Source organism: Lipotes vexillifer, unplaced genomic scaffold (assembly GCF_000442215.2).
Source record: "Lipotes vexillifer unplaced genomic scaffold, Lipotes_vexillifer_v1.1 scaffold158, whole genome shotgun sequence".
Classification (NCBI taxonomy): Eukaryota; Metazoa; Chordata; class Mammalia; order Artiodactyla; family Lipotidae; genus Lipotes; species Lipotes vexillifer.
In genome coordinates this window covers 1,392,572-1,407,341 of record NW_006788189.1, presented here as the reverse complement: position 1 = coordinate 1,407,341, position 14,770 = coordinate 1,392,572, and the positions used below count along the sequence as shown (strand labels likewise).

The window sequence follows — 14,770 nt, the reverse complement described above, 5'->3', positions numbered from 1 at the left end:
GGGGGGGGGGGGGGGGGGCCAGCGGTGACAGGCAGCCCCGCCGGCGCGTTCTCCTTGACGGCTGCACCCATCCTCAGGTACATGGGCGACTACCCCTCTCGGAAGGCCTGGACCTCCCTGGAGCTTACCGACCAGATCTTCTCGGCGGCCCTGCAGCAGGCGGCCCTGCAGGATGAGGTTTACTGCCAGATCCTGAAGCAGCTGACGCACAACACCAACAGGTCTGCGGGGACCAGGGAGGGGCAGAGGGCACCGCACGCGCGGGTTGCCATGCCCAGGGTCCCCTCAGGCCTCGCCCCAGCCCCCGAGGCTGTGTCCACTGTTCAGAGGGGGTGGCGGCCCCTCATAGAGGCGACACTCGCAGTAACGGTGGGAAGGTTGGGACCCGGTGTGTCCCTGACTTCCTGGGCTGGCCAGAGGCGGGGGCGGGGATGCAGACCTGCCCTGGGCCCTGCCTCTCCCCCTCTCTCCTTTGTCTCCTGGGCAGGCCCTAGCCTCTCTAAACCTCAGTGCCCTACTCCACAAAATGGGCACAATAGCACCCCCTCCCCTTCTCGTGGACAGGGAAGCCTTGGTGGCATTGGCAGCAGGGCAGCAGCTGCCTTGCCCAGGGCCTCAGGCAGGCCTCAGCTTATAGCATAAATCCTACAAAGCCCCATCTCCCCGAGGTGCCTGGCTGGCCTGGGCTTCTGGGAGGGGGCCCCTCCTGGGCTGACCAGCACTTCCATCTGCAGGCACAGCGAGGAGCGGGGCTGGCAGCTGCTGTGGCTCTGCACCGGCCTCTTCCCACCTGGCAAGGCACTGCTGCCCCACGCCCAGAAATTCATAGACACGCGGAGAAGGAAGGTGCTGGCCCCCGACTGCAGCCGCCGCATCCAGAGGGTCCTGAGGTGAGCCTGACAGCTCCTAGGCCCCTGGGAATGTCGGCTTGGGGATGCCGGGGGGCTCCGCCGGCCCTCCAGGAGCTCATGGTCCAGTGGGGACACCCGCCAGTGGAGCCAGACTTGGCTTCCTTTCTAGAAGTTGGTGTCAGTTTGAGGAGGCGGGACCAGGTCCCAGCAGCCGGGAGGAAGATGCAGGGTGAGGCCCCAGAGGGTTGCAGGGCAGCCAGGCTGGTCAGTGGAGGTTTCTGGCCATGAGCTCCTCCTGCCCCCATGGCTGCCTGTCCAGGGCAGAGAAGGAACTACCCTGAGGCCAGAGGATGACCTTGATGTCCCCAGCCACCTGTGTGTCCCCCTAGCCCAGCCCACAGTAGTTGAGCTCAGACCCATCCCTGCCAGCCCGTCCTGCAGTTCCTCCCCGGCTCTGCCTGCCCTCCAGCCCTGGCTTGGTCTCCTGTGTCTGTGCGAGAGGGTGGGGTGACCTGGTGAGCAGACGTGACAGTGAGTGGCAGCCTGGGTCGCAGTGGGGAAGGTGGGTGTCCCCATCCCCAACCCCCTGCCCAACTGTGTGGGAATGAGAACACGACCCACCCTGCCTACTGGTGCTGGGCCCAGGACCCCTAGCCAGCCTGGGTCCCCTCCCCACGTGTGTCCTCAGAACCTCGAGGCACCTGGGAGTGAGGCCAGGCTGGCCCCTGCTGCCTCCTCTAGGCCACATGCCCAGCACCGCAGGCAGGGCAGCCCCCCAGAACGGCGGTGGTCTCGGGGTTGGCTTTTGTTTTGTACCTGGCACAGAGCTTAGCTTAGAGGCTGGGGACGGGCTGGGCCCAGGTGAGGGTGTCGGGTGGCATGTGCAGCGCGTGCACTGTCTGCTCCAGGACGGGGCCCCGGAAGCAGCCCCCGCACCAGGTGGAGGTGGAGGCCATGGAGCAGAACGTCTCCCGCATGTGCCACAAGATCTGCTTGCCCAACAACACGAGCGAGGTGAGGCCCTGCACCCCCCGGGGACCCGCAGCCGGAGCAAGGTCCCTCCCCACGGGGGTCACCCGAGGAGAGCCGGGAGACACCACCCGACACGGCTGTTTCCAATATAGGGTGGATGGTCTCCCCTTCAGCGCTCTCCTAGCCCTGCCCCGTCTCCCCCAAAACTACCATTTCCCCCCACCCCGGTCCCCATGAGCATGAACTGAGTGCTGGGCGCCCTCAGGTGCTCCGGGCCACACAGGGGAGGGATGGGCCCCGGGGAGGCTGGAGTGCTGTCGGGAGTCCAGACGTCCCAAAGGTGTCGGGGCATTCCAGGCTGGGCACAAGGGAGAAGAGGCCACAGGGCTGGGGGCCCCTTGGGCTTCCGACCCGGCCCCGGGACATGGTGAGCAAGGGCCGCCATGGGGTGCCTGCGGACAAAACCCAGTCGGCCTCTGGGGACAGCGGAGGGGACAGGTGGGAGGCGGGAGACCCTCGGCCAAGGGGCAGCAGTGGAGCGAGGGGGCCCTCACAGCCCTCCCCAAGCGGACTGTGGCCTTGACAAAGTTCCCACAGTCTGGCGGCAGGCTCTCAGAGCAAGTTCAAAAGGCTGGGACTCTTGGGACCCCAAGACAGCGAGCCCTGTGACCAAACAGCGCACACATCCGGCCAGGTTTCCAGAGGGGGAGTCTTGCCCTTCTCAGGACAGGGCAGGCGCGACCCCAGCCCCAGTCATCAGGCTGTTGAGGGTCACCCCGGGCCGAGCCGCGTCCTGAGACGTTCCCCTGCCCCCTCTCTGCCCAGATGGTGGAGGTGGGCACCAACACCCGGGTGCGGGAGGTGTGCGACAGCATCGCCGCCCGGCTACAGCTCGCCTCCTGGGAGGGCTGCAGCCTCTTCATCAAGATCGCGGACAAGGTGCGCGGCCCAGCAGGCCAGGGGCCAGGAGGGAGGGAGGGCGGGCGGGCGGGGGTCTCCCACGTGCGCTGGGCCAGGCCCCCCGCGCTGCACACAGGGTGAAGGGACGTTGGCAGGAGGGGTCGGAGCCCCAGTGCGGCACCTAGCCTCCCAGGCCAGAGATGGGTCCCTGGATGCCGCACACGCACACCTGCATGCCTCCCTGTGCCCTCCTCTCCACCCGCCCCAGGTCATCAGCCAGAAGGAGGGAGACTTCTTCTTTGACTCCTTGAGGCAGGTGGCCGACTGGGTGAAGAAGAACAAGCCCCAGAAGGAAGGTGAGGGGAGGGCTCTGTGGGGCAGGCTGCGGCCAGGAAGGAGGGGAGGGGCCGGGAAGTAGGGGTGGGGCCGGCAAGGAGGGGAGGGGCGGGCAAGGAGGGTTCCTATCTTCACTCCACCCATATTCCTCCTCTAACCCTGAGATTTTTGCACGGATTTTTCAGGGGTTCGAAGAGAGCGCCTCTGAAAGTCACCTCAGGCAAATCGTTCGGGGAAGGGGCGTTGCAGGGATGTAAGGCGGGGCAGGGCTTGTCTGCCTCCTGGGCCAGGGTCAGGGGGCTCCCCGGGCCACTCCTGCATGGCTATGCCCATTCATTTATTCATTTATTCTCATTCCCCTTCATGTTCCCTGGGTCATGGGTAGGCCAAGCCTGGGGCCAGGCGGTCAGGCCCTGCCCCTGGAGCTCTCCCAACTCCGGCAGGGGCCGGGCATGCGGCAGGCCTAGAGCACATGGCGGGACTGCGGGGTGATGGAGGGTGCATGAGGGCAGAGAGGGCGGAGTGGGGCCTGACCCCACGGGGAGATCCGCGAATGCTGCTGGAAGAGGGGGCTTCCACACTCATCTCGAGGGATGAGGAAGAGCTGGGGCCAGGGAGGAAGAGGCGCGGAGGCTGTCCAGCTGGGGAGGCCGCAGTAACAAACACAGTGGTGATGCGAGGGGCCAAGGGGCAGGGTGTGGGGGTGGGCGGGCAGCGCCCCGGGCCTGCTGGGCCAGGGACAGGCTTGGTGCTCACTGCCGCCCCTATCCAGGGGCCGCTGTGACGCTCTCCTACCAGGTGTACTTCATGCGGAAATTGTGGCTCAGTGTGGCCCCAGGGAGAGATGTGAAGGCAGACACCATACTCCATTACCATCAGGTACACGGGCCACCCCTCCTGGTGGGCGTTGGGGCCACCCTCGCTCCAGCCCACACCTGCCCTGAGAGTGGAGCATGGCCGCCTCGCCCCTGGGCACCCAGCTCCCACCCAGGGCCTCACGGTGGGCCGGCCGCACCCCTGAGGGTTCTGGAGCTAGGAGCAGAGGGACAGCGGTGTCTGGAGACAGCAGCCGCACCGCGGCCGCACCATCACCTGCAGCATGCCTGCGTGCCGGGGCGGGGAGGCGCGCAGAGGGTCCTGCAGCCCGTGGAGCACTGGCCCTTGCCCTGAAGGGGTAGAGCAGGCCTCGGCCTCCATGGCGAGACTGCAGGGAGCCCTGCCTCCACTCAGCGGCCTTCCCTCTGCTGGACACCTTACCCTGATGACCTTAGCTTTTTGCGGGCTCAGTTTCCTGGATGGGGGCAGGCTACCACATGAGCATGAAGCCGGGCGTGGCTGCAGCCTAAAGTCCAGCTTGTCCTTCACCCAGGAGCTGCCCAAGTACCTGCGTGGGTTCCACAAGTGCTCGCAGGAGGATGCCGTCCACCTGGCAGGCCTCATCTACAAGGCCCAGTTTGGCAATGACCGGTCCCAGCTAGCTAGCATGCCCAAGGTCCTGAGGGAACTCGTGCCTGAGAACCTCACACGTGTGATGTCCTCAGAGGAATGGAAGAAGGTCTTTGGCAGGGGCTGGGGAGGGGCCCCTTGGCTGCTGCCCCCACAGGGACCCCGCCCAGGTGCCACCGTGGGGGGTGGCCTGGGTCCGCTGTAGCACCTTCCCCGCGCTGTCCACGGCCTCAGGCAGCAGCTGCCGCTCTGGGCCAGGACCCCAGGGCCTTGTGTGATAGCCCGGTTGGGCAGTGGCCTCCACTCAGGCCCTCACTAGCCCTTGCTTCCCCCAGCGCATCCTCCTGGCCTGTGACAAGCACAGGGACATGACAGTGGAGGAGGCCAAGGTGGCCTTCCTGAAGTGGATCTGCCGGTGGCCCACCTTCGGGTCTGCCTTCTTCGAGGTGAAGGTAGGCCGCACCCCCAGCCTGGCCATCCTGGCCACGCAGGCCCCGCCCGGCTCTGGCCCCAGTAGCCTGAGCTTCTCCCCCAAACACGCCACGGGCAGGGCCAGCAGCCAGGCCTGGGGGAGCAAGCGTGCACGTGTGTGCGTGCGTGCGTCTTGGGGAGGAGCCGCCTGGCCTCCCAGGCTGGGCTGTGATCACTGTGACCCCCCCTCCCTCCCCAGCAAACCTCGGAGCCCTCCTACCCGGACATCATCCTCATCGCCATCAACCGGCACGGGGTTGTGCTCATCCACCCCAAGACCAAGGTAGTGGCAGGACCCCGGGGACTGCGCCAGGGTCCTGGGGCCCCTGCGCAGCTGGGGCTGCCCTCCTGGCCTCCTACACATGGCCCCTTGGGCTCTGGAGGACCCCGGGCAGCAGCTCAGACTCAGGGCCCCTGGGCCGTCTGGGCTTTGATTGGCTCCTACCCACCACCCACTGTGCCCCCAGGACCTGCTCACCACCTACCCCTTCACCAAGATTGCCAGCTGGAGCAGCGGCAGTACTTACTTCCACATGGTGCTGGGGAGCCTGGGCCGGGGCAGCCGCCTGCTGTGTGAGACCTCTCTGGTGAGCCCGAGGCCCGGGGGGCTTCTCCCAGCCCAGACACGAGGGACCCAGAGGCTCCGGACACTGGGTTTCCCCGACCCTGACCCAACCCCCTGGCCACCAGGCGAGTGGCTCCCTGGGAGGACGTGGCCCCCATGCCTGGGGTGGGCAGGCCAGGCTGGGCCAGCAGAGGAAGGAGGTGCAGCTCAGGAAGGGCTGGGCATGTCACCCAGGGGGGCAACAAGGCCTGGCAGGGTGGCCTGTGGTCCCAGGGAGGGAAGGGGACTGGGGGCCCAGCTGCAGGAGCCCTGTTTCTCTCCTCACGCCCTGCCCGGTGTGTCACTGAGGCAGAGGTTGGGCCCCGCAGGCGCTGGCATAGGCCCCACTTAGCTGTACCCCTCAGACTCCGACCCCACCCTTCCCCCCATCCAGGGTTACAAGATGGATGACCTGCTGACCTCGTACGTGCAGCAGCTGCTGAGCACCGTGAACAAGCAGCGGGACCCCCGGACCTCAGTCCCAGCCAGTCCCTAGCAGCAGGGGCCTCTTGCCCATTCAGCCACCCTCCGCAATCGGGGGGTCCTGGTGGCACTTCCCGAGGGCCCCTCTCTGGGCCCAAGGCCTGCCCTCTGGTGGCAGCCTTTCAAGTCACCCTCTCCCCAGAACCCCCAGCACTACCACCCTGTGGCACCCCAGGGGCCCCCTCCCCCGGGTGCTGACGCTGAGGGCCGAAGGGCAGGGCTGGGACTGGCAGACCTCCAGGCCGACGGACGGATGGCGGGGAGGACTCCCCCAAGGAATGTTCAATAAAAGTTCCACAGAGCAGTGGGGAGTGTGTCAGCGAGAGACGAGGCTCAGGTTGGGGCTCGGGTGGGCAGGAGGTCCAGCAAAGGGTTCCCTCCAGAGAAAGCAAAAAGCACTGCGGCCCGTCCAGGCCCAGCGGAGGGCAGCTCCGTCCTCAGGGCGTGACTTCCTTCATGTCTCTCTCCTCCCTTTCCTTCCACCCACCCCCGCTTCCTCCTCCTCAGACTGCGGAGATGCTTTCCATGGGCCCCTCTGCACACCTTTCCTCTTTCCCCGGCCCGGCACCGGACACGGGCTGCCTCCAGGAGGGTCTGCTGGAGGTGGCCGCTGGCTTTGCTGCCCCAAGGGCAGAGCTGCACGCGGGGCCTCGGAGCCTGGGCTGGGCGCCCACGGCCCCCGCCAGCCCTGTCAGAGCCTGTCCCCCGACTCCACCCACCGGGCCAACCTTCAAGGACTGAGGGTCTCTGTCGGCAGCCTGGCCCTGGGACACCTGTCCGGTCTGGCATCTGTCTCCCTAACCCTGCGGCAGCGTGTCCACCGCAATGTCACAAACCACGCAAGTGCTGGGGTCGTGTAGAGAAGCCTTCATTGGTTGTGCAAGTGTGAGTCCCAATACCAAGGTCCCACGCTGTCCTCCCCGGAGGGCAGGAACGAGCCGCCCAGCAGAGCCCACCACCTCCTGGCCCCAGGCTGCACCGGGGAGTCAGCGTGTGCCCTGGCAGCGGGGCGAGCGGGGGCCCTCCTGCTGCTGCGTGGGCTGAAGAAGCAGGACCAGCCAGCCGGGCCTGGGCACGGGGCTCCTGCTTGGCTGAGCGCGTGCGTGGTCGGGGGACTGCAGGGTGGTTCCCCAGGGGCGCCCACCCACATGGCCCTGGGGTCCGGGTGGCCTCCTGGCTGTGGGCTACACCCGTGCCACGGAGGGCGGAGGCTGGCCAAGCTGCCACAGAATGTGAGCCACGAGGCCTCCTGCAGGGATGGGACAGGTCAGGACAGGCCGGCCCGGGTGACCCTGGAAGACCTCGGGCTGAAGCTGTGGACGCGGACGTGTCACAGGCTTGCCACGCCCAGGCCCCTGCCCCGTGGCCTCTGGCCGCGTGGAAGGAGGGAGGGGAGGGACGGGACGCCTTGGGCGGGAGGACGATGCTGAGCGGAGAGACGGGCAGGGAGAAGGCGCAGGCTCGGGCAGGGGGGGCGGGCAGCGAAGCCGGGGGGAGCAGGAGGACGATGGCGGGCGGCGGGCGGCGGGCGGGCCTCTCAGGCGGGCTGCAGGCCCGCGGACTTGGGCTGCGCCCTGCGGGCTGCCAGCTCCGACAGCTTCTTCAGCCGCTTCTTCAGCTCCAGCGGGAACTTCTCGTAGCACCTCTTACACACGGGCTTCATGTCGAACTCCACGAACTTGTTCCTGCGGAGGAGGGGCAGCGGCCAGGAGAGCCGGGGTCTCCTCGGACCCCCGGCCCGGAGCCCACCACCTCCCCTACCCCGGCCTGTCCCCCCCACCAGCCGGCCAGGTCCGGGGGGCGCCTTCTGGCCGGATGCCGTGGGAGACGAGGAGACGGGCCTCCAGGCCTCCATTTGTGCCTAGAGACTTCTGTGGAGTGCTGAAACTCCAGAACCTTCCCTCTTGTCCTCAGACGCCGGGCCGCACCTCACCTCACCTCACCGCTCCAGCTGTCCTTCCCCCTCTCAGCCTCCTAGGTGAGGTCTGGCTCCCTTGGTTCTGAGCGTGCTTCCTGCTCCCTGAGCCGGAGTGTCCTTCCCTCCCCAGGGACCGGCGCCCTTCCGAGTGCGGAGGCTCGTGTGACTCTTCCTCCCACCATGCCCTGGGGGGTCCCTGGACCTGCCTTCTCGGGGCTGGGGCTGCCCCTGCTCCCACTGCACCCCCGGGGCCTGATAACAGTGGGCGTTCAGGGAGGGTGCGATGAAGGGAAGAGCCCATGGCAAGCCGACTCCAACGTGAGCCCCTGGCGGGCTCCAGGGGGAAGGAGGGGGACGCCCTGCAGGTCTCCGCCCCCCTCAGCCCCTGGGAGCCAGCACGACTTACTTCAGGGTGAGCCGGCTGTTGCAGGTAGAACAGGAAAAGCAGTGCACACACCAGGCCTTGTTGAGGGCCGACACCACTGTGAGGGGCAGATGGGGGCTTAGCGGCACCCCCAGGCCAGCCACAGGCCCAGCTGTGCACACGGAGGGCCAGCTGGGCACACAGCTGCGGGACCCACAGCCCAGAGAGCACGGGGGAACGGGGCCTGGGGCGGGAAGGTGCACAGGGACAGGGGCCTTACCATCGCCCTCGATCACGTGGCTGCAGGTGTAGCAGACGTCCCCAAAGAGCTGTGGACAGAGCGGGTGTTAAACACGCTGCAGGCATTTGTGCCCCAAGCCCGGAGCTGGGGTGTGGCCCCACCCACCCCCCAAAGGGCAGCTCTCATCAGCCACCTGGGCCTCCTGCCAGGGCACAGCCTCAGGCCTGAGGGCCCATCAGAACTACCCCCTGGGAAAGACAGCAGGTGGAGGCATTGCTCCCCCTAAGGCCCCTTTGCTCCCGTCCGTGTCCTGAGAAGTGTGGGCAAGGCAGTAACCCTGTCTTCTGTGCCAGAACAGCTGGGCAGCTTCGCCAGGCCTGGCAGAGGGGAGGAGATGGTAGTATATGTCACCCCAAGAGCCCAGGACTTAACACTGCCATCTCATTCAGTGCCCGGGGCAGGCCTGGGCCACAAGGCACGTTTCTCAAATGGGGACGCTGAGGCCCAGAGGGCTGCCCCGGTCCCGAGACGCTGAGCTCACAGGCCTGGCCTCAGCACCCACGGCGGGGCCGCCCCATGCCCTCTCCTACCACGCACACAGCCGCCTTCCCAGCCCGCGCCCTGCCGGCTCCCCGCAGCTCCCGCCTCCCCTGTCTCGGGCCCTACCTGGTTGTAGTGGGTCTCACAGTAGGCCAGGCCCTTCTTCTCATAGTGCCGGTGCCCCAGGAATGGCTTCTCACACTTGGCGCAGACAAAGTGCTGGGGTGGGGGTGGGGGTGGGGGGTGCAGGGAGGGCAGCGTCAGGCCTGAAGCGACCTCCCATCACACAGCCAGGAAGCGGAGGCTGGTGGGTGGGGGGCCTCGCTGGGCTGACACCTCCACGGACTGCTCCTGGTCAGCAGACCCCACTCCTTCCCTGATGCCCGGTGGCGCTGCATCCTCCCCAGGCCCACGGGGCACCCTCGGCCCCCGTGTCGGGGCCGGCGAGGTGCCCGGGCCGTGGCGGGCTGCACCGTCTGCCTCTGGTGCGCAACTCTACAGGCCGAGAGTCACCGGGCACACCTTCCACCCGTGGAGGCTGTGGCGTGTGAGGATTCACCCTCCCCCGGGGGGCCGGGGGCCGTGCCAGGACCCTCGCCAAGAGGCCGCCCACGGCAGAGACTGTGGGACACAGAGCTGGCCCGGTCACAGGCTTGCACGCCTCCCTGCCAAGTGGTGTCCCTAAGGCCATCAGAGCCCCCGGTGCAGGGGTGAGTGTTCCCGGACAGCCAGTCGGACGCACCTGAGCACTTCGCCTGCAGGTGGGCCGGACACGCAGCCACTTTCGTCAACCGCAATCCCACAGGGCACCCCGGCCCAGTGTCCCCAAGGTGTTCTCATGACTTTGGAATCCTCTAGAAGGCCAGGATGGGGAGGGAGGGAGGGGGTGTGCCTGCCCAGCCATGGCCTGTGGGCTCAAGTCTGCTGGGTCCCATGGACAGACCTGTCCCAGACCAGGGGTGAGGAGGGATAGCACCCACAAGGAAGGTCCCCGCTGGGAGCCAGCCACATGGCCTGGGGGCTGGAGGGCGTGTGGAGGGGCTTCGGGGCCAGACTGGCTGGGGACGGGAGCCGGGGCGCCCACCTGCTGTCCGGTCTGGCCTCGCTCACCTCCACGTGCCACTGCTTGCCCAGCGCGTTGACCACACGGCCCTCGATGGGCCGGCGGCAGGCCCCACAGATGGGGACACCCATCTTGTCATGGCAGGGCAGGCAGTAGAGCTCGCCCTTCAGCTCACGGGCCTCTGCAGTCAGCTCCTTCCTGGAAAACAGCGTGAAGCCCCCGGGTGACCACCCTGCCCTTCGGTGGTCTGTCGTGCTGGGAGGGTCACCCCAGCCCCTCCAGCGCCAGGGAAGCAGCTTCTCCTGAGACACACCCGCCACCTCCACCCCTCACCAGCTCGGTCCCAGCAGACCACCCGCCTGGGGCAGGCGTGGCTTTCATCTCTGCTCTCTTTGGAGACTTCCTGTGCCCCAGACGGGCCCCGGGGCACAGGATTCCCGCCCGGCCCTTGCAGAAGGCAGCCTGTGTCCGGCACAGATCTGTTCCCCGGGCCTCCGCCCTCCAGACCAGACTGGGCGTCTGGGACCAGCACGAGGGCATGGCTCCGTGGCCTCTCCTTCCTCCCTCATCCGCGCCACCTCGCGCTCACCCTCCGTATCTGGGATTCCCTCCTCTCGGCTTCACCTGCGGAGGTGGGGGGGGGCAGCCCTCCCTCACCCATGAGTCCTCCCGTCGGCCTCCCCTGAGAGGCGTTTCCTACAGCAGTGCCCTCCCGGACCCATTCTACCTGCCCCTGCACCCCACTCTCCGGACGCCCCTCTCTGCCCCCCTGGTGTTCCCCTCCCGCCCCATCACTGCCCCCGGGTGGCCGGCCCACCTCCACCCGGCTCTCCCCCTTCCCGGTCAGCCGGGCCCCGGCTGTGCACCTACCCGCAGTGGGTGCAGCTGAAGTGGTCTGGGTGGTAGGCATCATTCCTGAACATGAGGGGCTGCTCGTCGATGACCAGGTGGCAGCGCTGACAGATGTACTTGCCCAGGCCCTTGGCCTTCTCACGGTTGTGGCATGGTCGGCACAGGTGCCTGTGAGAAGTGAGGTGGCAGTCAGGGGCAGAGCCACTCTTCCTGCCCGGGCAGCCTGGGCCACCTCCCTGGAGAAGACGCCCCCAGCCCCTGCCCGCAGCTTGAACGAACGCCTTCCAGGAAGCCTCGGGGGGCTCAGCTCGGTGGTCCAGAAAAGCAAGCTAACAGTCCTGCGGCCGGGAAGGCCACAGGTGCACCCTCTAAAAGGAGCCTCTGCACGGGGCAAAGACCAGGAGGAAACACAGCAGCATGCCCGTGTTTGGACAGTACGGCAAATGTGGTGTTTTTCTTCTTTACGCTTTTTCTGAGCCTAGGACATCGTGTGTGGACGAGAGCAGACACTTCATGGACATTTGCTGAAAAATTCATTTTGTTTTTCAAATGTCTTTTAACACACACGAGTGACCGTATAGTGACTTTCGTGCCCAGCCCAGGGGCCAAGGAGTGCCAGGCCCGTTGGGCCTGCACGCCTGCTTCCTCAGGGGTCGGCCCGACAAAGAGGAACCCGGACGTCTACAGGCTCTCTCTGTCTCCAAAGACAAGTGCAGCTGTGTCAGATGGAGGCCCCCAGACCCAGGAACTGTCATTACAGAGTCTTTTTTGTAAAGACCTCAGAGTAATTTCTGATGCTACTCCCTCCATTGGGCCACAGCTGCGGTCTCTACCGAGAGAGAGAAATCAACATGGCTTCTGTTTCCTTGGGCCTCAAAGGCGGCAGGAATTTAGATTCAGGGTCCCCGGGCGAAGATGCACAAAGGCCCCAGTGCACTGCTCCCATCCCCCACCTGCCACCCAGTCTGCAAGTGCTCTCAGCATCCGGGCCCTCCTTCCCTCCCTTTCCAGGTCCCCAACCCACTCTCACCAGCCTCCCGGCCACCTGATACCGGTGCGGGCCTCTTTTAGAGGCAGGTCAGGGAGTCCACTTAAGAGAGTAACTCTCAGACTCAGGAACCCCCAAGTAGGTGTGGTGGGCAGACCCTAGGTGCCAGGGCAGCCAACTCCATGCCCTTGACTGCAGTGCCTCCTACCGCATTTGGGTCTGGACTGCCCTGTGCTTGCCCTGAGTGTGTCCTAGCTCCCCGGGGTGAAAGGCAAGGGGCTCAAGGGAGTGCCCAGCAGCCACCTGCTAAGCTGCTGACCAGCTCCCAGCTGTGCTCTTATGGACCCCGTGTGCCCCACACAGGGCAGCAGCTCAGGACAGGTCTTCTGATGCGTAAGTGGGTGAATGATTGTAAAAGACAAGAAGGGAAGGACGGCGGGCGTCATCTCCCCACGACCACGTGGCCACCGAGACTGGAAGGTCGTCTCCTGGCCTGGGACCCCCGGCTCACTCTACTGGCCCAGGGGCCACAGACGTGGCCCGTGGCTACAGTCCCCGTCTCCCTTCCATCCCCAGAGCCCTGAAGCCCAGTGGGCTCTCCCCACCCCACTCTCCCCCAGACACCCCATGCCCCAGCCCCATCCCAGGCCTCCTGCCATGGCGGGGCCACTCCCACGCCTGCCGTCTGCTGAGTCTCTGCCACAGACAGGGCATTTATTCCCTACAACTCCACTCCAATCCTGGTGACTCGTCTTTAGCAGTAGGACAACATGCAACCCATACGGAATGGTTTTTGTTTCAAAGATATAGAAATTAGTGCAACTCCTCAAAATTCTGTCACAACTGTCAGTGCCCCTAAAACCACTGCCATCAGTCACCCGACAGCAGCCAGCCAGACTCCCACATTTCAAGTCACCGTGAGCCAGTTCTCCCAGACAGCCACCCTGGGCCACAGCGGGGAGGGGGGCCGCACACCCCACCAGCTGCCAGGCATGACAGAACTGAGCAGTCCCGCTCTCTTGACGGAACCCCAGACGGGAAACGTCTTTTCAACAGACCTGATCCCAGCGCCAGATCTAAAGGCAACCTGCAGAATTTTTTCCCAGGTAGAATGAAGATGGAACATAAGAATTTTACCACTGAGCTGCAACAGAAGAAGAGAACAAAACACACATGCATACAGCCTGAGTTTTAGAGTGAGACACGCTTGAGTCCAAATGCGGGCTCGGCCACCCCACTGGTTTGTCGTTGGCCAGTTACCTCACCTCTCTGAGCCCCAGTTTCCCCGTCTGTAAAGTGGGCAGTGATCCCAAGTGCACGGGTTTGTGCAAAAGAATTTCAGACAGTACTTGTGGCAGGTGCCTCCCAGGGATGGCTGTGTACATCTTTCAACACTGTAACTAAAAAGGTTTTTGAAGTCTTTTGAAATTAGGAATGGTGATTCGGCTCCCTGTGTTACCGGATGCATCACTTTGGGAAAGACGGGAGAACCAAGCTCTGCTGCATCCGTCACAGGAGCAGCCACTGTCAACATCCAAACACCCCGCAGACTCCCAGACTCCCAGGAGGAGCTGTGGGGCAGGTGGGCGGCGGGCCGCAGCGACCCTCTTCCCAGGCTTCCCGTCCAGAGGAGGAGCCCGCACAGGCGAGGGCCAGGCCTCCGGGTCCCCACAGGCACAGACAGCGCCCCATTATGAGGCAGCCTGCAGCTGGGCCCCACTCGAGATAAAGGCCGCGATTTATTCTGCACACCCAAACGGGGCCCCATTATACGGGGCAGGACACAAGGACCCTAAGCAAGCGTCCTGAAAGAGTCCCCTCTCATTGGACCGAACAAGACTCCTTGGCCTCCCACCCTCCCCATTCACAAGACCCCCTCTGCCGATGGCCAGTGCGGGCTTGGGCGTCCAGGCCCGTTGCCATGGCGGCCAGCCCCTCCCTGGCCCCTTCCCCCCCTCCCAGGAAATTACCCTGATCTGAAACGTCCTGTTGTGTCTGTCGGTCCCAGCCAGGCCTCCCACCCGGACGGCGCCCACTCTGCGGCTTCGAAGACAGTCGCACACTCGGCCTCTGTGCCGCTCAGTGGCCCAGCTGGGGGCGGAGGGTGGGGGGACGGCTGGGACACACTGGAATATTCACGGCCCAGCGGCAGCAGAGATAGCCAGAGGAGTGGCCCACCACACAGGGGACCCCTCAGGAATGAAGCGGCCTTTCAGGGCCCGAGGGGCTGCAGCCTCGCCTCCCCTCCTTAAATAGCCAGCCGGCCTCCACCACAGCTGCGCAGAGCCCACCACCCACCCACAGGCTGCAGCCCACCTGCTGCCCCAGACCCGCCAATAGAGGTAAGGGCAGGGCCTGGCGGGGCGGGCGGGGAGCTCAGGCCCAGCAGAGGCAGAGGCAGAGAAGGGCAGGGACGAGAGCCCAGCCCCAGCCCCAAGACGTCTCTTTGTGGTCCGGCTCCGACCTAGTTATCCAGGCCACCCCGGTCTGAATGACAGCAGCACACAGGCAGTGTTCCTGTCTCCCTGTCGGCGCTTTTAAAGGAAGAGTGAGCGCCCGGCCTGCGGTCCCACGGCTGCAGTGACAGCCCCCGTGCCCCTCACCTTGAGCCAGGCGGCTCCGGGAGGGGCCAGAGGAGGAGTCGGGAGGGAGAGGTGCTGGCGGCCGATGCCCAGGGGGACGGCCACCCCCCCCCCCCCCCCCCCCCCCCCCCCCCCCCCCCCCCCCCCCCCCCCCCCCCC

General features: G+C 65.8%; 2 protein-coding genes across 2 annotated transcripts in view; one reads left to right on the top strand and one right to left on the bottom strand.

The window, feature by feature from the left end:
• MYO7B (myosin VIIB) overlaps window positions 1–6,804 on the top strand; it is a 79,636-nt gene extending 72,832 nt beyond the window's left edge. The window contains exons 36-48 of the mRNA XM_007461316.1: window positions 68–221; window positions 735–890; window positions 1,760–1,865; window positions 2,649–2,762; window positions 2,992–3,079; window positions 3,832–3,938; window positions 4,429–4,614; window positions 4,841–4,957; window positions 5,176–5,259; window positions 5,444–5,563; window positions 5,975–6,058; window positions 6,182–6,319; window positions 6,571–6,804. Coding sequence (XP_007461378.1) covers window positions 68–221; window positions 735–890; window positions 1,760–1,865; window positions 2,649–2,762; window positions 2,992–3,079; window positions 3,832–3,938; window positions 4,429–4,614; window positions 4,841–4,957; window positions 5,176–5,259; window positions 5,444–5,563; window positions 5,975–6,058; window positions 6,182–6,319; window positions 6,571–6,804 — 1,688 coding nt within the window. The remainder of the gene's footprint in view (window positions 1–67; window positions 222–734; window positions 891–1,759; window positions 1,866–2,648; window positions 2,763–2,991; window positions 3,080–3,831; window positions 3,939–4,428; window positions 4,615–4,840; window positions 4,958–5,175; window positions 5,260–5,443; window positions 5,564–5,974; window positions 6,059–6,181; window positions 6,320–6,570) is intronic.
• A 796-nt stretch (window positions 6,805–7,600) lies between these two features.
• The window catches only part of LIMS2 (LIM zinc finger domain containing 2), a 21,963-nt gene continuing 14,793 nt past the window's right edge, over window positions 7,601–14,770 (bottom strand). The window contains exons 5-10 of the mRNA XM_007461300.1: window positions 11,060–11,209; window positions 10,237–10,387; window positions 9,253–9,345; window positions 8,626–8,674; window positions 8,388–8,463; window positions 7,601–7,748 (exon numbers count right to left, since the gene is read on the bottom strand). Of these exons, the coding sequence (XP_007461362.1) occupies window positions 7,601–7,748; window positions 8,388–8,463; window positions 8,626–8,674; window positions 9,253–9,345; window positions 10,237–10,387; window positions 11,060–11,209 (667 nt within the window). The remainder of the gene's footprint in view (window positions 7,749–8,387; window positions 8,464–8,625; window positions 8,675–9,252; window positions 9,346–10,236; window positions 10,388–11,059; window positions 11,210–14,770) is intronic.